Consider the following 22,182-nt stretch of genomic DNA (forward strand, 5'->3'; position numbering starts at 1 on the left):
GTGCTTTGTGCCTAAAAAAGGAATATATATATATATATATATATATATATATATATATATATATATATGGAAGTTGTTAACTTCTTCTGCAGACAAATAAATGTCTTGTAAGCAGAATTTCAAGGAAGGCAAATTACCTGATGAGAGATACAGATGGAACTTTCTGACTTACCAGATAAAGCAGAAACAGCTGTCCATTCTGGGTGTATTTCCTAGAATCTTGACTAGTTCCAGAAGCTGAAACTAATATGCCGGTAGCCTGTTTTGTGGATTTTAACTCCATGGTTCTTGGACAACTTTTGAGGTCAGTGGACAAAATGGTGATTGTTTCATAATAGAAGCCAGCACTGCTGCACTGAGCATGCCAAATCACACGAAGGTTGAAATATTATGCTGCAGGATTTCTCTTCTTTCTTCATCTACTTCAGGGATGGGGAATGTGTGAACCACAAGATGTTGTTGGACTACAATTCCTATCAGCTCCAGCCAGCATAGCCAGTGGTCAGGGATGATGTGGGTTGTTGTCTAATAATGTCTTTGGGGTCACAGTTTCCACTCCCTGGGCATATCTGAATCATCCTTGGAGTGGTGGAGGGATGGGTAGTCAAGAACATCCAACTTTTACATGCAGAATACCAGCAGAATTCATTAATTACCCCAATGATTTTTTTTATAGCTCCTCTTTCTCCATTTCTTATACTGTTGCCATTTGCAGTATATAAAAAGCATGTCTGATGTGCTGTTAAAGTAGTTCAAACATGCCTATTTGTACCATCCTATAAATGTTGTCATTACATTTTTTTTTTTTTAAGTGGAAATACTTAATAGATGCAAAGAAGAAGCAACTTGGTACTTTTTGTGAGCTGGCTGGTTTATATTCAGGAATAATACACTTTAACACTGCACAGCGAGGTGAACAAGGTTTTGTCTGGCTTTGAGATTCTGTCTGAGGTGTTCTACCAATGGAACACAACAGTTACTGGCTCCCAAAATCATGTTGTGGTTCTTTCTGAGTTAATATGTTTTGGGGTTTAAAATTTCCATGATACATGAGCATCTAATCTAAGGAGTGAAGAAGTCAGGACAAACAGAGATTCCCCCCCTCCCCCAATACATGTTAAACTTCTTCAAGGTTTACAGGAAGCTCATGTTGTAAGTACAACATAAGTCTTAAACCAACAGCTACGCTTATCTTCTTTGAAAGTCCTTGTTCTGTGTCTGCAAGTCTGGTGGTGGTAGGTTGTTTTTTCCCCTGACAAGGAACAAATGAAATAGCTACATAGTGGGTCCCAGCTCTTTTGCATTCTACTTGTCTTGAGGGATATCACTTGTCACTCTTACCATATTATTTGTAAAAGAAAAATGGGAAGTATCAAATTCTGTTTTGTTTCTCAGGTGTGAGGCTATCTTGCTGAGCTCAGGAAACTGGTATTTTCCCCAGTTTTATTTTACAGGTTGATGATACTAAGTTACCGGTCTGCATGCATTTGACAGCAGCTTCTGTCATAGCTCTTGGCTCTCCTGCGCCTTTCTCACCCTTTTCTTAAACTTAATAAGTTTTAAAACTTACTGTGAGTCTGGGCACACTGCAGAGTGCAGTGTTGGTAAAACCTGATCCACTCAACATCTTAATTTTGTGGAGGCAGCTACGTATATAAAACAGCATATGTGAAATTGTGCCATGGGACTTGGTCCTGAGTCCTTTAAGCGCCTAGTGATGCCCCTGTCTGTTGGTTTGTGGCAGTTTTTTATCTTATCGCTCCAGAAGCCCGGCAAGGTTCAGGAGCTGTAGGGTGTGCTAACCTATGTTTGAGTGTCGCCCACCCAATAAGCTTGTCCTACCCATCCAAACTAACCAGCTGAATGCTTCTGGGATAGGGAGTAACTTACAGGTAGACCCTGACAGAGATTACTTCACTTTGCTCCACCCGTGGTCTTGAAATATGGGGCAGTTTTGTGTGACCCTGGGTAGCATGAGAATTTAATTCTGTGTTCTATTTTAGGCCATTCTTCCTACACAGGAAATGACCTCTGGATTTGTCTGCTGATAGTGTCCTTCCCACACCAAATTCATGGAAGCTTAAGCAATAAAACTGTGGCCTTGGGGTGTAGGAGTTTGTGTGCATGTGTTCCCTGTGCTTTCTCTCCCTGCTGCAACTGCAAGTCAGTTTTAATTTTGTTGTGGCTTACTGTATTTAGTAGTAAAATTCCTCTGAACTTTTTTGTCTCTTCTCTCCCCCCCCCCCCCCGCCTTGACGCATATCCATGCTTTTGCTGAAATGCCTACCTGTGTACATTTTTGGTTCCTTCCTGCTCAGACAGGTCTTTCTTCTACTCCCTAGCAAAAACCTAGAACTGGTTAATTTCCTTGTCTATACTGGAAAGTGTTTTTAATTGTACGTGGAAACACAACTTTCACAGAGAGAATGCAGTTCTGAATTAACCAGTGGAAATGTGTTATCAACAACTTTCCCCAAAGTTCCACAGTGCCAGTTGTTAAACTATAATTTGCGTTTTTCAAGCTGTATACATCTTAGCATCTGAAATGAAATATGGGGACAACTTGCCAAAGGTTAGCAATGTCATATCTTTGACAATGCTTCCTCCCTTCCTTCATCCATAGCTCCACAAATTTTGACTGGCCATCAAGATCCTGCTCCAAGGGCACATATAATCTTTATCTGATGTCATACTGATCTCCCAAAGGCAAGAGCCTCTAAAATTCACAGCCGCCTTTAAATTCTTGTTTGTGTTTTAATGGTTTTTGCATTTTCTGTTTTAAATTTTATATACACATACATGCAAACATACAAACACGCACAAACACACACACACACACACACACACACACATATTAATTAAATGATAGTACTCATATAGGTACTTTTCAAACTAGTCACAATTATAGGGGCTGCCCTGGGGTGAATTTTAACACTCAGAGCAGTACACCAAAGTCTAGCTCAGAGAAACGGTTATCATCCCTTCCCTTGCCATACCAAGAGATGAGGTTTCTGGAGTTCCAAAGCTCTTAGGAGTACAATTTACATACAGCTATGCAGTGCTTTCTTCTTTAACTCGTTGGCCTTCAGCCTGCTCTTTCTCTTTCTCTTTTATGATATACTGAAAGCATCATGTTTTGGAATAGTTGGATAAAGTGTTATACATGAAAAGAAGTAGGGTCAAATAAACTGTTAAAACAAAAACAAGATTAAAGGGAGGGGGAAATGCAGTTTCAGATGTCAAGTGCTATTTTGTGTTTCTGTACCTTGTTGGCTTTAGATGTTAATGCTCATTGTCAGGATGCCTGTTTTGCAAATCTCATTGGCAGGAGTCCAATATAATGCATCATATTATTAAAAAGTGAATGCTCGTCTGTTTCTCAATTACCGTATTTTTCCTTCTATAACACACAGATTTTTTCTTCTAAAAAGGAAGGGGAAATGTCTGTGCGTGTTATAGAGCGAATGTGTGGTCCCTGGAGCCGAAAAATCATGCAAAAATCAAATCGCGGCGCTGCACGGAGAAGCGAAACCTGAAAAGAGGAAGCGGCTGCTTTCCTGCATTCTGCCTCAGGGTCTTACTGCCCACCCCCTCTGTTTCGTTGCTGTGTTTGCTGAAACGGAACAAAGAGCAGGGAAAGCCCCTCCCCTCCAGGCAAGCTCCGGTGCTGCTGGGGGAGAGGGAGAGAGAGGGGGGAAGGGAGAGAGAGGGGGGGAGGGGGAGGGAGAGAGAGAGAGAGAGAGAGAGAGATGGCTGGCTTGGGTGGGGGGAAACTTTTGCCTTTCTTTCCTCCCTCCCGTTAAATCCCTCTCCTGCATTCTTAGCCAGCTGCTTCTCTGCACACCCCTCTAATGTCCCTTCTTTGTTTTTCCTTCGCTCCCCACTTAAAATGTGGTTACAAAGCATGGATCCTCAGGATCTTTGCATTGGGTCACCCCAAATTCACCATCAGATCACATAGCATGTCCATGGCTACAGCCTGCACCAAAAAAATCACGCACCCACTGTTGCCTGGGGCTGCAGTGGTGCAAAAATGTGGTTAAAAAGCATGGATCCACAGGAATTCTCAGGATTTTGGCATTGGGTCACCCCAAATTCACCATCAGATCACATAGCATGTCCATGGCTACAGCCTGGCCCCCCCACAAATCACATACCCACTGTTGCCTGGGCCTGCAATGGTGCAAAAACGTGGTTACAAACCATGGATCCACATGGATCCTCAGGATCTTTGCATTGGGTCAGCCCAAATTCACCATCAGAGCACATAGCATGTCCATGGCTACAGCCTGCCCCCCAAAAATCACGCACCCACTGTTGCCTGGGGCTGCAATGGTGCAAAAACATGGTTACAAACCATGGATCCACAGGAATTCTCAGGATTTTGGCATTGGGTCACCCCAAATTCACCATCAGATCACATAGCATGTCCATGGCTACAGCCTGCCCCCCCCAATCACATACCAACTGTTGCCTGGGGCTGCAATGGTGCAAAAACGTGGTTACAAACCATGGATCCACATGGATCCTCAGGATCTTTGCATTGGGTCAGCCCAAATTCACCATCAGAGCACATAGCATGTCCATGGCTACAGCCTGCCCCCCAAAAATCACGCACCCACTGTTGCCTGGCGCTGCAATGGTGCAAAAACGTGGTTACAAACCATGGATGCACAGGGATTCTCAGGATTTTTGCATTGGGTCAGCCCAAATTCACCATCAGATCACATGTCTGTGGCCACAGCATGAAGCACAAAAATGATACATCCACTGTTTCATTCAGAATGTTTTTTCCCTTGTTTTCCTCCTCTAAAAACGATGTGCGTGTTATGGTCAGGTGCGTGTTATAGAGCGAAAAATACGGTAGTTTGCAATCATGGCCAAACCAGTCCCTCAAGGCAAAGGCTGTCCAGCATTCTTCATGCTTATTAGAGGAAGACTCTAGGTGCCTTCAGCCAAAAAAACTGGTTGGATAGCTCATATCTACAGTGAAATTTATCTGCTGCTTGACCTGCGTGGCCACTCTGCACTCTCCATGCTGCTCCTGGGCTTCCTCCAATTCTTGGACCTTCCTTAGAATATTTGGACTCCTTCCTAGTTCTCCAGCCTCCCTCACAAAGCTGCCTCTGTCCCAAAGGCCTGTGTGAAGTATAACTCCACCCAAACAGAAAAATACCTCATTCCCTCACAGAAGGTAGACAGCTTTATTATCCCCTAAGCCATGGATGGGAAACCCTTGGCCCTCCAGATGTGATTGGACTCCATCCTCCCATCAGCTCCAGCAACATCTGCCCTAAGCAGATTTGGATGTTGATGGACATTTTGTGACAGCCCATCAACTCAGCCAGTTCTCTGTTAGAGTCTTTGCTACCACAAGCACAACAAATTGGAAGCCCTTAGAAGCCGCAAGTTGAGCTTCCTGTTGTTAATGAGTCTGTCCCTGCTTACGTTTGTTTCAAACTCAGAACAATACCTTATGATGGTTCAGATTTCATAGGGAGGAGTGAGGTATGAGCTTTAATAGGTTGAGACTTGTTACTCAGAAAGTAACTAGAGATTCTATGCCTGCTTGCTATGGCACTGAATATACATATAGCTGTGAAGTGGTGGTGGTGAGAATGATCTAGACTTAGTATATCTTAGTATATATAGTATATATAAAGTATATCAGAGATTCTATTATTTGTATTATAAGCAGCAAGTGCTCCCCCCCCCCCCCGATTTTCAAGTAAAGGCTATGAAACAATTCATTCTATCCTTGTGCTGTGTTCATGAGATGAATCCACTCCGTCACATAAATTTAGCCCTAAGTTGGCAGCAAAGCTCAGAACTCTGAATTAAAGGTTTTTCCATTCTTCCCAAGCAATGCCCAGGGCTTGCAAAGTTTTGTGTAACAGTGGAGCAGCTGAACCAATGGCAACCAGAGAACCAGATAGCTGATGTTTCAGATCAGAGAATAGCCAACTCCAGGCTATGTATTGCAGACCTCCCGTCTGACAGGCAGATTCCTTATGTATGCCATATCCCCATGACCTCGCAACTAATCTGTCAAAACTGTGGGTAAGATAGGTTAGGAAAGTGGTGATATTGCATTAGGCCAAGGCTTTCATTTTTACTGGGGTGACAGTAATTAAAGGCTACTTAAGAAGTCCTTCTAAGTAACATTACTGGAACCAAGGTGATAAATGAGAGCCTAGCACCAGGCAGGAAAACTGCCTTTCCTGTTGGTGCCTCATTGTCTTTTTTCTATGTTCCTCTGCTATCCTTTTATAACATCAGCCAGAGGGCTTGTCCTGCAGGATTGGTTAAAGTCATGTAAAAAGATGGTTCCATGTGCTTCCAGCTATTTTATTGTAAACTGTTATCTGAAACAGTTTTAAAGTGTCTTAAAATAGCTTCTAAAAAGATCCTGTTCAAATGTCAGTGCTAGTGCTTATGTAGCCAAAAAGGCACCTCCCACGCACAGGAAAATGCCATGATTTGCAAAAGTACAAAATGGGGGGGGACCTCCTAGTCAGGGTGGGGAACAGAAGAAGCCAATAGGAACCAAATGTGTTCAATGACCATGGAAGGTTGACTGTTGGGGGTGAAGCGAGGGTGGTGGGTGGGAAAGGGGAATGGAACGGCATATGGAGGAAGGCAAGGCTGGCTGGCTGGCTGGCTTGAACACTAAACAGAAATTGTGACATGCTGCAGCATCATGTTGCAGGTCCCAAATGTAGAGAAATGTACACATTCACAATTCTTACATCTATATTTTTATAATGTTTATCCAGTGCATTAAATGAGTGTTAATAATGGTCTCATCTCTTGAGTTTTAGGAGTGAGGAATAGATTCATTGCAACTTGTTTTGCTGATAGAATCATAGAATTGTAGAGTTGGAAGGACCCTGATGGGGAAATGTTTCCCAGATTCATTCTACTGTGGGTGTTCTATGAGGGAGAAACGTATACAGTATGCATGCTACAAAGAGAATATAAATCAAACACTGCCTGTGTTCAAGAATACACAGGAGAACCTTTTTTAAATAAAAAAAATCTATTTTAATGTATGTATACACTTTAGTATGGCTACTGGGTTTTAGAATGCTGAATGCTGGTTAAACTAGAATTAATTTCTTCCCACATTATAATGTACTATGAATACATATTGCCAAAAACTATATAGCCATATAGACTCTTTTTTGGAATTAAATCCTCCCATTCAGTAAATTTAAAAGCTTCCTCCTTGTGAAACAAAAGCAGTCTTTTACATGGGGTTGCTCTATGTACATATTCAAACATCCTGCTTTTCGAAAGCAGTTCTTGTTTCAAGGCTTGCTTGATCTATCCAGAGTTCCAGGCAGAAGCAGAAATGTTTACATAACTGTCCCTGTCAAATGGAATTTTTTACTATAGAGCATCCTACACTTCCACCGCAGCCTGTTTAACATGGACCAGGGTCAAAACCTGAAAGGCACAGAAGAATGTGCAATAAGCAAGATGTCAATGAATGAACTAAGCCTTCATATTTTAAAAAGGAGGCTCTGATGTAGGAGTAGCAAACTCAGCAAGACTTTTCAGCAAATGAATAAAAATCAGAGGAAGTGGGAGTTTGCTGTCAACCCACCAATTCTGTCCTCTGTAGCATGGCATCAGTACACTGAACAGTTGCAACAATTTCAATATATATTTGTATGTACGTATTGTGTGTGTGTGCGTGTGCCAAATATGGTGTAGTTAAGAGTGGGTGAAAGCAAACTGTTTGCCACATCAACTTGGTTCACATGATATAGTAAACTATAGCTTGCTGGAATTGTCCAGGCTCCCAGAGAGCAGAATTAAAGTTGGTTGGAGCTTGTGGTTAATGAGTGAGTTTTAACTATAGGCCTGGATTCACACAACTCACTATGCCAAATCTGGCATCGCTCAGTGCAGCATGGGAGCAAAAAGGACCAGAGAGGAGCAGAACAGCTGTGAGCTCATCTCTGGGAGCCTGCATGTTTGCAAAATCTTGGTAAACCATACTTTGGCTTGGCATCTTGTGAGAACCCGCCCATAGTCCCTGCTGTACAATGCCATATGTGGTTACTTTTCCATACCTGTGCTTCCAGAGATACAGCTCACCCAGAGACTTGAAGTCCCATGTAGTTAGCATAGCCATGCAGGATTTCTTAGATAGGAATATTTGCTAAGTGGGTAGTCTGTTTTCACTCAACATAACAGGACAGTGCACTTGTTGCTGTTTCCCACAGGATTTTCAATCAACAACAGTGCCTTTCAAGTACTTTATACGCAATCTGTATTGTATATCTCTATTTTTTTCTTTTATATTATTATCTGCCATCTAAAGGTTCATGGCACATAAATGAGATTCCACACTGAATAGAAGGGGGATTTAGTGCTGGGTTGCTGTGAACGTGGAAGCACATTTGAAATAGAGTACTTGGGGAGAGGGCTCCTGTGTTCAAATTCTGCTTGCAGGTTTCCTACAGTCATCTGGTTTGGTCACTATGAGAAATGAGAAGAGGATATGCTGGACTAGGCGAGCCATTGGTCTGATCCAGCAGGCTCTTCTTATGTTCTCTATGTCAGGGGAAAACAGCAAAAAGCTGTTGTTGTTTAGTCGTTTAGTTGTGTCCGACTCTTCGTGACCCCATGGACCAGAGCACGCCAGGCACTCCTGTCTTCCACTGCCTCCCGCAGTTTGGTCAAACTCATGCTGGTAGCTTCGAGAACACTGTCCAACCATCTCGTCCTCTGTCGTCCCCTTCTCCTTGTGCCCTCCATCTTTCCCAACATCAGGGTCTTTTCCAGGGAGTCTTCTCTTCTCATGAGGTGGCCAAAGTATTGGAGCCTCAGCTTCACGATCTGTGCTTCCAGTGAGCACTCAGGGCTTATTTCCTTAAGAATGGATAGGTTTGGTCTTCTTGCAGTCCATGGGACTCTCAAGAGTCTCCAAACACAGTTCCAAAAATGAACATATAAATTAGTCCTAGGATAGCCAACTGTTTTCAGCATCTTGGGGAGCGTGGTAATCTCAAGTATTGTTTTTGCAAAAAAATTTAATCTTTTAAATTAGTGTAGAATAATAATATTCCAAATAATATTTCAGATAACTGTATTGAATTAAGGTTTGTGGTAAGTTGGGGTGGGGGTGGGGGTGTATATACCTATATGAAAAAAAGGTTTAAATTATTGGTGAGTTCATGACTGCTACATTCTACCGCACACTATTGATATTTTAAGTGCATGTTGCTGATAATTAGTTTCTATAGATTACAGTCACGGATGTCAAATCCACAGTATTGCATTGGTGGTATTTATTGCAAATTAATCTTATCATTTGATAAGCTTATCTTCATTGATTGATATTGTGTCCACATTATAGCAAAGCCAGTACCATGGTTGAATTGTAGGAATTGATTCATGCAATGCTGTATATCAGTTTCATGTGCTGGCTGTTACCACTGATAAAATGTTCATGTGAATAGACCCCAAACAATGGTGCTTTTACCATCCAGATCTTATTCCAAGCAAAAGTAAATCTTACCATACATTCCCAGGTTTTTTTAAAAAAAAAACTGTATTGTGCTAGTTCTATTTGGTTACAGCAAGACATAATGCAATTAGGTTTTATTTAAATAAACTTCCCGTATGTGACCCCAAATTTATATACAGAGTATTGGTATGTGGAGCAGAAAACCCTTTGTGAGTGTTTGTAATGTCAACAGGCTTTATTTCCAGACTAGCTTGTACTGCCCATATACAGTAAGTATCAAGCATGGGAAATAAAGACTTAGGTTTCCCAAAAGCCATCTTGCTGGGATCCTGTTCTCCATATGTTTTGGACTACAATGCCCATCACCCTGATCATTGGCCGTGCTGCCTGGGGCTAATTGGCATCGTAGTACAAAACAACCAGAAAGCATATCAGTGCATTGTGATAAACAGTAATAACACTGCCTGTTTTCACGGAACTCTAGTGACTTGACAGTTTAACCTATTATGTGGCCATGAGAGTGGCTTCAAAAATGCAATGTTTTGTGAAGCAGCAGAACAGAAATTCTGAAAACTGGTGAATATCCCTAAGCTTTGTGCCCCTCAAAAGGGGCTCTTGGGAACACTGAATTGGCCAGTGAAATTTCTTCAGTTCTTACACATCTGTGCTTTTCTTTTTCTGGTGTATTTTCCTGTAAAAATTGAGTTTGTGCTTTTAACACATAAAGTACTGTAACGTGTTGGGGAAAGTTCTAAATGTGCAGAAATCTGTGTGTAATTCTACCATGAGAATGCATTTGTGCTTTCAGTCCACTTTCAGAGAGCCCGCCTGTAAATTCTATTAAATTTCACGTCGGCCCACACACATTCTTCTAATTCCGGTTTAGCAAAGCTTGGTAACTCTTTCCTTTTCAGGTTTGCAAAGAGTTGTGCAATCTGTTCTTCCATTGCCTAACTGTTAATAATTGGAGGAAACTGACCAAGTTAAATAGCGTAGGGAATGCGTTAGCAGTTGCCACAGAAACAGCCGTCCAATATAAATATCTTATTGCTCTTCTATTTTATCATCTGTTTTCAGGGCAGTTTAAGCTGCTGGAACAAGACCGTGATATTAAGGAGCCAGTGCAGTATTTTAACAGTGTGGAGGAGGTGGCTAAAGCATTTCCTGAACGAGTTTACGTCATGGAGGAAATAACATTCAACGTTAAGGTAGCCCCTAAACTAATATTTATCCCTAGTGAAATGATTTATGGTTAAACCCTTTTTATATATATACATGGCAGTTGAGCAACTGTGCTCTGTGGGAGAAGTAATTTTGGGTTACTGAGTTGTCTTAGTCGGATGGTATTTAAACTGCAACTTAATGTGTACATTTCCCCCAAACCCATTTTGAAATCTTTGTGAATCAGTGTGAGATACGGTACATACGAAGACTTTTTCAAAGAGGGAACCACCTTCAATAAGCAATGTTCTTTTCCGATCTGTTTAATTGCCTCCAAATTTTAGACAGAGATTCTTTTGTTGTTCACTCCCCTTCCCTCTCCCTCCCCTCCGACCCCTTAGATTTTAATTGGTGAGGGAGCAGCTGCTTCATTCACTCCACAGAATGTCTTAGGCTACATAGGGGCTGTATGGACTATTATTGAAACCCCTCAATACTGGTGAAGATTATCAGCATTTACATGGAAGCAGAAAGGACTAATGATTCCTTGATTTAAAATCTATGCAGCAACCATGAGAAATAACATGATTCAAATGAAATGTTGTTGCTCTTTTCTTTAAGCCCTGCAAATAGGGAGGCCATATCACTGTTAAACAGAGTATTGTCAGAAACTACTACCCACATAAATTCTGACTACAGTGTCTGTAAACTGTTCCTCCCTCCCTCCCTCTCTCTTCCCAATCTTATATGTTAGAGTGTCTTAGCCATATAGAATGTCCTCTAGCAGTTTCCATGTTTGTTCTGGATGTACCTTAACGGTTAAATGCCACAAGCTATTTCCTGTTGCCACAATCACTTTAGAAAAGTAAGTACCGGTAATTGTTTTCGAGGGAGGTGCACATACGGCATGGGCCTATCCAAGATGGCGGTCTATCACTGTGGAAGGGCAGTAGCTCAATGGTAGAGCACTGGTTTACATGCAGGAAGTTCCAGGTTCAATCCCTGACACCTCCAAGTAGGACTGGAAAATGTTCCCAGTCTGTGAAACCATGGAGGGCTGCTGCCGCCAATTTAGAGTAAACAGTAAACTGAGCTACATGGAGTGGTGGATTGTTTAAGTACAAGGCATAGTTCTATGTTCCTATGTACTTTGGATGTGGCTATGTATGCTTGACCTCTCATTTGAGCAAGTTCATCTATAGTCAAGATAACATTATTAATATTCAGGAAAATTTGAGAAGAGGGTGTAACATCTAAGTCAGAAAGTTAAGCATGTTAGAATTGGATTAGACCCTGTTGATCTTCAGGTTTATTCCTACACACACACACACACACACACACACACACGTTTAGAGAAAAAGCCAAGTGAGTCTCATGGGAGTTCTAAATCGTACCAACTGGGGGATCTCCTGCTAGGATCTCTTGGGTTATGTCTGTACAACACACAACACACAAATGCTGCCTGAGCCTTTTAACTGGCAGTGGCAGGCATTGAACCTGGGAATGAGCTACAGTCCCTCAGCAAATCACAATTTGAGGGTCTAGAATGTAACACCTGAACATGGCAACTATTGTTGAAGATAGAAATGGAGAGCCCCTGCCAAGAAGATATTAGGCTAGTGAGACAATCCTGGTTTGGAGGGATTAATTAAACCACAGTTTGCCAGTTAGGATGTCACAGAAAACTGGTTTGAGGAAACCAGGTCTTCTTCTCAAGGTGCAAGTGAGAAGGAAGAATCAATTTTTCTCATCACCTATTCTTGAACCACATTCTAAGCAAATAATTTGAAGAGCCAGTAAGGTGATATCTGAAAACAGCTAAATTGCCAATGATCAAACTTATGATAAAATCTTCCTGTTTGGTATGCCCTTTATAGTCACCAGAGTTGTTAGGAGCTAATTTTCCCACACTGGAAGGCTATATTTGGATGTAGAAAATCTAGCTTCAGATCCCATCTCAACTGTGAAGTTTATTTGGTGACTTTGGACCTGCCGTTATCTCTCAGCTTATACTATCTCACAGGTTTTGTCATGTGGCTAAAATGTGATGACCTCATGAATAGCAGCCCTGAACCCCTTGGAGGAACAGAGGGTTACAAATGCAACCAATACATCAGGTTAATAGGGGTGGGTTAGGTGTTAAATCTGAGGCCAATACTGAAATCTGCCAGTTAGTCAAGCCCATATGTGCATCCTATAGGTGCAGAAGTGGCTAGCCTTTGGCCTTCCAGATGTAAATTGGACTCCAACTCCCTGACCACTGGCAATGCTAGCTGGGGCAGATGTGAATTGGACTCCAGCAGTACCTAGCCCCCCATCCCTGCTGTAGTGCGATGCCTGAATCGCAAAACTGGCCAGATGGGAATCAGTGACATGAATCATACCCAAGTCTAATTTAAGTTACTGAGTGTCACCCATTCCACATCTCTTTCTTGAAAGCAGAAAGCAGAGAAGAGGGACTAGTGGGGTGCCACAGGGTTCTGTCTTGGGCCCGGTCTTATTCAACATCTTTATCAACGACTTGGATGATGGACTCAAGGGCATCCTGATCAAATTTGCAGATGACACCAAACTGGGAGGGGTGGCTAACACCCCAGAGGACAGGATCACACTTCAAAACGACCTTGACAGATTAGAGAACTGGGCCAAAACAAAAAAGATGAATTTTAACAGGGAGAAATGTAAAGTATTGCACTTGGGCAAAAAAAAAAAGAGAGGCACAAATACAAGATGGGTGACACCTGGCTTGGGAGCAGTACATGTGAAAAGGATCTAGGAGTCTTGGTTGACCACAAACTTGACATGAGCCAACAGTGTGACGCGGCAGCTAAAAAAGCCAATGCAATTCTGGGCTGCATCAACAGGAGTATAGCATCTAGATCAAAGGAAGTAATAGTGCCACTATATTCTGCTCTGGTCAGACCTCACCTGGAGTACTGTGTCCAGTTCTGGGCACCACAGTTCAAGAAGGACACTGACAAACTGGAACGTGTCCGTAGGAGGGCAACCAAAATGGTCAAAGGCCTGGAAACAATGCCTTATGAGGAACGGCTAAGGGAGCTGGGCATGTTTAGCCTGGAGAAGAGGAGATTAAGGGGTGATATGATAGCCATGTTCAAATATATAAAAGGATGTCACATAGAGGAGGGAGAAAGGTTGTTTTCTGCTGCTCCAGAGAAGCGGACACGGAGCAATGGATCCAAACTACAAGAAAGAAGATTCCACCTAAACATTAGGAAGAACTTCCTGACAGTAAGAGCTGTTCGACAGTGGAATTTGCTGCCAAGGAGTGTGGTGGAGTCTCCTTCTTTGGAGGTCTTTAAGCAGAGGCTTGACAACCATATGTCAGGAGTGCTCTGATGGTGTTTCCTGCTTGGCAGGGGGTTGGACTCGGTGGCCCTTGTCGTCTCTTCCAACTCTATGATTCTATGAGTTTGGAGCTGCAAGTTTTAAACACACACACTCCTTCCAGCATAGTGGCAGAAGAAAATGAACTGGCGCCTCCTGATCCTGGAGGTGGTAATTCAATAGGTTTATTCTCTGAAGAAAAAGGGGGAAGTTGCTGAGGATTCTTACCTAATTAGCTAACTGCAAGGTATTTCAGGTCCTCTGGGCAAAGCTTCAAGTCCATGAATGCAAATATTTTCAGCACACCTGAAGCATTACTTTGTTGATGCAAAATTGAATCCAATCTTTCTGCGATGTAGTCTCATACAGTTTGCCTCGAGACCAGCAAGGGGCCCTAATCCCAAATTCAGCTCTAGAAATGTGTTTCCAAATGTACGGGGAAAGAGGAGGCTGGAAACTGTGCAGTAAGGCAACAAAAGGAGTTATTCTGCAGCCGAGACTCCAGCGTGGGAGGGAGGAAGCAGAGGAGTCAGACCAAGCACACTGGGACCTTGATCTCAAGTTGTGACCACACTGCAAACACTTTCAGAGCGCTGGAAGGTATTAATAGAGGTCTTTGACCATTGCAGTATAATGCGGAGGTGGCGGCAATGAATGCACATCATCACTTCTTCTGAAGTCTCTTATGTGTACCACCACGAAAGGAGGAGATCCGGATATGAGGGTGGCTGTGCTAAGTGATGTGCTCATTAATGCCATTGGCATGCCAGAGGGTGGAAATCCTAGACAAAGCAATTAGCGTTGCAGTTCTGAGCTATAGTTCCCCATGGCATTTCTAAGCACAACTTCACTGTGTTTGTCTTTAGATAGCAGTTGTAGCTTAAGCTGGAGAGGAGTTAGATGCCATGACACATAGTTTAGAAGAAACTTTGCAAATGTCATTTTTCTCTACCCAGTTAATGTACTTATTGTTAGGTGTTTTAAATACTGTTTAGGAAATTAGGTTTCCCTGATACCTAGCATTTTATTTCAGTTCATTATACACACATAAGATAAATTGCTGCAGTCACTTAATAGCTGGCTGAGCCTGATATCTGTGGTAGTGCAGAACTGTATTTGAGCTATGTCAGAAATTACTAATTTATAATGCTTTACATATCTCTTTTGTCTCTGCCATTAATAATTGAAAGTGCAAATGAACACCTTTTTATGTGCACCTTTGCTTCAGAATAACAAAACTGACCTGAAATTACTTCTCTAAGCAAGGGACTTTGTCTTCAGGTGTTAAACTTGAGCAGCAACAGTCTTGCCCATCCTGTCAAATTTGCAGTACAAGGACTTGCATATCTTTGCACTCAGATGTGTGTTGAGTTCATATATATCACCATAGAGCAAGTGTGCAAGCTGCCTATTCACACATGACATGGACCATGCCAAAAGAGGAATCAGGGGCCACTGATTTCTCTGTTGCTTCTTGTTTCTCATGGGAGATGTCACCGTGTGTGTAATGCAAAAATGTGAGGAGAGGGGAGTGTTCTGCAAAGTTCAGAGTGTTCTTATCTCCAGTTGATATTACTTAAATTGAAACTAAATCCCATCTTGGAAGTCTACATCACACAGGATATCTGTCTTCAATGAATACTGTATTTCTGTAGGAAAATGTGTACAAAACATGTGAGGGCTTTTTGAAGGGGAAGAAACACTCCACGTGCCTGTTTTACCATGTCTATGTTTAATTTAAAATACTAATGTGTCCAAAATGCCCCTTCTCCTTGCAGCACTGATGTTCATGGAGCAAAAAAGTCTTGTGTGAAGCAGCTCTAGAAGTGTGTGAGTTTGAGTGTGTGTGTGTGTGAGAGAGAGAGAGAGAGAGAGAGAGAGAGAGAGAGAGAGCGAGCGAAAGAGAGAGAGAGAATAGTTAATCACGGTGTGAAATCTACCATTGTTTAATATTAATGTTTCATAATACTGCCATGGCATTGACCTGAATTGTAAATGAGTATCACGTACAGGGAAATCCTGATTGTTTCCTGGATTAGCTCTATTGAGGATGTGTAGATTTGAACACAGCATTTGAATTACTTCCTCTTGGGAAACTCTGAAAGTGCAATACTAGCCAGGCATGCCAAAGTATTCAGCTTTAAGCACATGCATAAGCTGCATCTCTTCCAGTTCTGTCAAGTTGTTATTCACACTTAGCAAGGGCTTTGCATGTTTTTGAAGGTAGACATACACTAGCAGAACAACACTTGCACCAGTGGAAAGTTCTGCTGGCATCGAAGTTCTACCAGTATTGGCGCTCCATCAGCAATGTTTGACCAGGAGAGAGGAGGAAAGCGGATAGTGCCATGGGTAGGTGTGGGCATGATACAAAGCCCCTTTGTTTCCCTAGCATGGTCTCAGTAATGGTTCACTTAACTATGGGGCTGGTACAGTCCATTCCCTTCTATTTTAGTCAGTGGAGGTAAGATTCCCATAGGGAATTGGATGTGGCAGTCTCTGTGCAAGCAGATCTCCAGGATATTTCACCTTATCCCCAAACAGAGTATAAACGCGAGTTAGGATTGCTATGCTCATTACTTATGTGGTAGCATGAAGTTAACAACTACAAATACTAAGAAGCAGAAACTGAATGCCACTCTGAATACGAACAGGCTTTTGGAACGAAAGGAATATATTATGCTGCGTAATTATCTGTGTTGGGAAAAGGTGCAACCCAACTCTCTGATCCATTGCACTGGAGGCAGCTGGATGGGCCAAGGCCTCCCGCCTCCCTCCCTAGACCAGAACCAATAGGGTGGCAGCTCATTCGTTTCCCATGCACTCTCTAGCATAGGCATGTCCAAAGTCTGTTTCAGGGGCCTAATCCGGCCCCTGGGGTAAAATCCTTTAAAAAGCCCAGCAACTTCAATCCTAAAAAAAAGCTTAACTTTGGTCAGCCCTTTGTCGGCCCTCATGGCCCTTCACTTCATCAAATCTGGCCCTCTTTGAATAAAGTTTGGACACCACTTCTCTAGCATAAAATGCCAGGTCTCCTATAGCTATCAGGCGAGTTGTTAATTACAGGGGTGGGGTAAAATCACACATACATACATTCAAAAACACTGGAGGGGTTGGGGAAAAGGCCATCATTCTTGTCCTATCTCATGAATTCAAGGTGAGTTTATAATATATTCTTACTTTTCTTTTTCACATTCCTGTGTAATATGTTAAGCTTGACAGTAACTTGCCTAAAGCTACGCAGATGAATGTTATGGCTCAGCAGAGATTTGAACCTGGATCTTCCATGACCAAATCTGGCAACCTTTTGTGGGGGGGGGGTGTATTTTCCTACTGGGAAAAGTATAAGTTATTTGTGATTTCTTAACTCTGGCAATGTGTTTGTGGGAGGTATTGCGAACTCAATATTTTTGCTCACTAAGGAACAATGGCCTCAGTAAATAGGAAAGGGTTGACAAAGGACTGGAGAGTGTATCAAGAGCTAAAAGTCTGTAGCCCATTTGTTTAGTTTGTGTGGATGCAATTAATATTATTATTTTGAATTACATGAATATAGTGGATGCCCGAACACGTCTGATGGGTTTGTTCTATTCCTTCTGCATTCCATTTGTGCAATTTCCAGTGTGACTGGAAGGAGTGGTTCTTAGGCTGATCATCAGATTGGGATCTCAGTCTACACTTAACTCAGTAACAAAAATGTATATGGTGTAAAAGAGCCGACGATTTTAGGCAGTACTCTGTTTATGTGTGGAAATGTGATGCTTTCTCACATGCCATGCTCTTGGAGCCCTAGCCATTACTAGCTCCATTCCATTCTTATTTATTAGCTTATATTTATTTCTTATTTTTAAATTTATGAATCTCCTTCCATATAAGTCTCAGGGTGATTTCCAATCATACAATAAGAACAGGTTTAATAATAATAATAATAATATTTTTTATTTATACCCCGCCTTCCCCAGCCAAGACCGGGCTCAGGGCAGCTAACAACCAATAATAAAAACAAGTTGATTAAAATACAATTTAAAAGATTAAGATACAACATTAAAACATTAGGATGCAGCCTCTTCACAGGAGGAGAAAGGAAAAAGAAAGAGGGGGAGGGAATCAAACTGATTCTAAGCCAAAGACCAGGTGGAACAACTCTGTCTTACAGGCAATTAAAAAGCAATTGAGAAAAACAAATTAAATTTAAAACATTTTTTTAAAAAAATTCCCTATGTATTTTTATATTTATAACCCACCCTTCCTCCAAGGAATCAAGGTGGCATACAAAAATATGGTTCTTCCACTCCCCATTCTATCTTCACAACAACTCTGTGGGGTAGGATAGACTGAGAGACAGTGACTGGCCCAAGGTTGCCCTGTGATCTTCATGGCTGCATGAGGATTTGAACCCTGGACTCCCAGGTCACACTCCAGTGCTTTAGCCACTACACCGCACAATACAAATATACACCCAAGGCTGAGACCCGAGAAAACCTAGCCTTCCCCGCATCCAGCTGAAGAAGCTTGCCTCTGACACTCTTAAAGAGTGTAGACCAGAAAAGTGGCATTTTTCTATGAAATTGCAAAGTTTCATCAAGGGGAGGCAGGCTCTGCAACCTAACTTGTGCATTCAGTATTGCTCACTCCTGATTCTCTGTGTCTCTTGGTTCAGCCGTGTAGCTTGCCACTTGGGTACTTGCCTTGGGATAAGCTGCAATTCCTCCAGGCCATGATCAGTCCAAGTAGTAAGCTCTACCTGTCACCTTTCCTACAACAATAGAATTTGATTGTTTCCTGGGCTTAGGAAACACTAGCATTTGTAGCCCAACTCTGTGTCATCTTCACTGATAGCACTTGTATACTTTCCTTTATGTTTTAACCTCCTACACACACACACACACACACACACGAGTATTCAACCATTGTAGTACTCCATTATATCCTTGAAGCACAGATCCACGGCAGAACTATAGAGGCTGTCTTAAGCCAGAAAAGAGAGAATGCAGCTGGCACCTGCCACACTGCCAGTTATGGGAGTGGGATGAAAAATTCAGCAAAGTCAGAGTGACTCAGTCCTAATTTGCAAGGCTTTGCAGGGGGTGGTCTTACTCGGTTCAAATGTTTGCTTTCCTTACATTAATTGCATTGTTTTTATTCTTTGGCTGGGGCATAATTTTTTCCAGGATATGTCAGAATTGCCTGTGTACATATGGATTCATAGAATTTCATATTCAGTAAAGAAATCAGGTTGGTTGTAGAGGAAATTTAAATGAGACATTTTAAATAAATGTTGATCCGTTATCTGCAGTTTCAATAATTTTTAATTTGTTGTTTCTGCAGCTGTTGCTTTTATGCTTCATGTTCAAAATGACTTATCTGGGCATCTCTTAAATTTTCTGTGCTACAGGTGGCTTCGGGCGAATGCAACGAAGACACCGAGCTTTACAACATCACCCTCTGCACGGGAGACGAGCTGACGTTAATGGGGCAAGCGGAAATCCTCTATGCAAAATCTTCCAAGGAGAAGTCACGGCTCAACACCATCTTCAAGAAAATCGGGAAGCTCAATTCCATCAGCAAGCTGGGCAGAGGCAAGATGCCGTGCCTGATCTGCATGAACCACAGGACCAACGAGAGCATCAGCCTTCCTTTCCAATGCAAGGGCCGCTTCAGCACGCGCAGCCCCCTGGAGCTGCAGATGCAGGAGGGCGAACACACCATTCGCAACATCGTGGAGAAGACGCGGCTGCCCGTGAATGTGACTGTGCCCAGCTCTCCGCCGCGAAACCCTTACGACCTGCATTTTGTCCGCGAGGGGCACCGCTACAAGTTTGTCAACATTCAGACCAAGACTGTGGTGGTTTGCTGTGCGCTGCACAGTAACAAAATCATTCCCATGCACTTCCCTTTGCATTTGGCTCTTCCAAAGTTCACGCTCCCCGAAAGCCTTGTGAAAGGGGAGGTGGGTCACGAAGCCTTTGTCAAGCACTGGTTCAGTCTCTGCCAAGAGCAGTTTGACATAGACGAGTATTCCCGTGGCGTGAGAGATGTGAAAGCCGACTGGAATGAAGAGTGCAAAAGTCCGCAGAAAGCCCGGCCCCACAGCCACAACCACATGCCAAACTCTCTTAGCTACGCTCGGGACGAGTTGACGCAATCCTTCCACCGCCTCTCGGTTTGTGTTTATGGAAACAACCTCCATGGAAATAGTGAGGTGAACCTTCACGGCTGCAGGGACTTGTGCAATGAGTGGGCTTTATTCTCCCATGATGCCCTGCAGTGCCAGGACTCTGGCGATGGCAGCAGCGACTACCTGTTCCCTGAAGTTTGTGAAGAATCGTTGTGTTTACCTACCAAACCAGAACTTCCTTATGAGGAACTGTGGCTGGACCAGGGGGGTGGGAAAATCAATGATCAGCCTTTCACTCGCTCACAAAGTGAGAAGAACAAATGTGACAGCTATAGGAGTTCTTTCCGGTCCAAGTGTGGAAATTCTTCTCTTCCAGCACCTGGGCCTATAACAGTAACATCAAAATCTCCAGAAGTTTCCCTACCTCCACCACCTGTGCCTCCTAAATCAGAAGCAGTAAGTCATGGTCTTTCTTTTTTCTAATAAAGATGGGTGATGGTAGGTCCAGATCATATACTTAAAAGTGTTGATCTGGATATTGGGGTGAACTTGATTGCAAGTCCTACTGTCATAATTGTGAATTCAGATGCTTTGGGATCCCCCAGATCTTCTGCAGAAAGAATTATTTCCTCAATTAGCCCATACCCATTTCATAGTTCTTGAAGGCTTAAGTACAATCCTGTATATATCTACTTAAAAGTATACCTCGCTGAGCTCAGTGGGTCTTACTCACACTAAGATGGGTATAGGATAGCAGCCTTGGTGTTCATTTTCCCCCCTCTAGAGTTTGCACTTTTCTAGATTGGTTTGGAAGTAAACCACATTTGAGAACAGGATTTTATTGCGTCCAATAAAAATGTATCCCTGTAGAGCATGCATTTTTCTGTGCATTGTGCAACTTCACATGTAAATTTGAATGGAGAAATGTTTTTTTGCTATGCAAAGAATTTTTGCCATTTTTAATGGTAAGATGAAACTCAATGCTGAATGAATATGTCCTCCCAAGAACAAAAGGTTACCAACTTGGAACCTGCTTAATGCTCCTGGGGAAGAAGAAAAATGGAGAAATACTTGAGTGATGGAAATTGACTTAGCAAATTGAACAGGCGGGGTTTTTGGGGTTTTTTTTTTAAAAAAGGGGTCTCTACGTTGCAAACCATAAGTATTCCATGTAATACTTTGCATCAAAGAACAGTATGATTAAAATTGCATTAGAGCTGAGCATATGTCTGGTGTATGGGTCAAAAAATAATAGGCCCTGAATGGAAAAATCAGCAGTAGAAATCAATAAAATGGTGGAATTAAATAAAATATGGCGTAGAGATAGACAATGGTTTTAAGGAGTTAAGGGTCACTGGAGACTCTTTTTTGGCAGCGTACGTGCATGGTTTTTTTTTTTTTTTTTTTTTTTGGTCCCAACATTGACTCTCATCAGACAGATTTTCGAAAGTATGCATAATGCTACAAAACTGAGGTGAAAGTAAGAACAGAAAACTAGTCCAAAACTAGATCTGGATCAGACCCTAAGCTCATCTAGGCCTACATCCTGCTTCCTATACTGAATAACCAGTGCCTGTAGGAAGGCAGCAGGCAGGTCATGAGAACAATGGCTTTCTCCCACTGTTGTTCCCCAGTATGCTCCCTCCGATGCTGGAGCTAATGTATAACCATCACGACTTGCAGCCATTGATATCCTATCCTGAATCTCCCACCATTTGGTGTCATTTGTTGGCTCCAGTTTTTAATATGAGGAGAGAAACCTTTTTCTCTACCCACTTCCCCCACACTATTCTTTCTCCCTCTCTCGTCCCTTCCAACTTGCCTTTTTTCAAAACTTAAAAGCCACAAATGTTATAGCCTTTCCTCATAGGGCAGTTATTCCAGCCCTGCACTCATTCGAGTTGCCTTTTCTTCATATTTTTCCAGCTCTACAATATTCTTTTTGAGAAGTGGCAACCAGAACTGTACACAGTATTCCAAGCGTGGCCACACAATAAATTTGCCATTACAGTGGTACCTCAGGTTACATACGCTTCAGGTTACATACACTTCAGGTTACAGACTCCGCTAACCC

General features: G+C 42.4%; 1 protein-coding gene across 8 annotated transcripts in view; it reads left to right on the forward strand.

Annotated features, from left to right (window-relative positions):
- The window catches only part of GAREM1 (GRB2 associated regulator of MAPK1 subtype 1), a 78,649-nt gene that overhangs the window by 45,144 nt on the left and 11,323 nt on the right, over window positions 1–22,182 (forward strand). For 5 of the 8 annotated variants that reach the window (XR_014566482.1, XR_014566483.1, XM_083747685.1 and 2 more), the window contains 2 exons: window positions 10,559–10,689; window positions 19,386–20,564. Coding sequence is in view for 4 of the 8 variants with exons in the window: in XM_083747685.1 (XP_083603811.1) it covers window positions 10,559–10,689; window positions 19,386–20,564 (1,310 nt within the window). In the remaining 4 variants the exon portion in view is untranslated. The remainder of the gene's footprint in view (window positions 1–10,558; window positions 10,690–19,385; window positions 20,565–22,182) is intronic. The other 3 variants (XR_014566484.1, XR_014566485.1, XM_083747688.1) reach the window with 1 other exon arrangement.

This window comes from Podarcis gaigeae, assembly GCF_964106915.1.
Source record: "Podarcis gaigeae genome assembly, chromosome: 7".
NCBI classification, from domain to species: Eukaryota; Metazoa; Chordata; class Lepidosauria; order Squamata; family Lacertidae; genus Podarcis; species Podarcis gaigeae.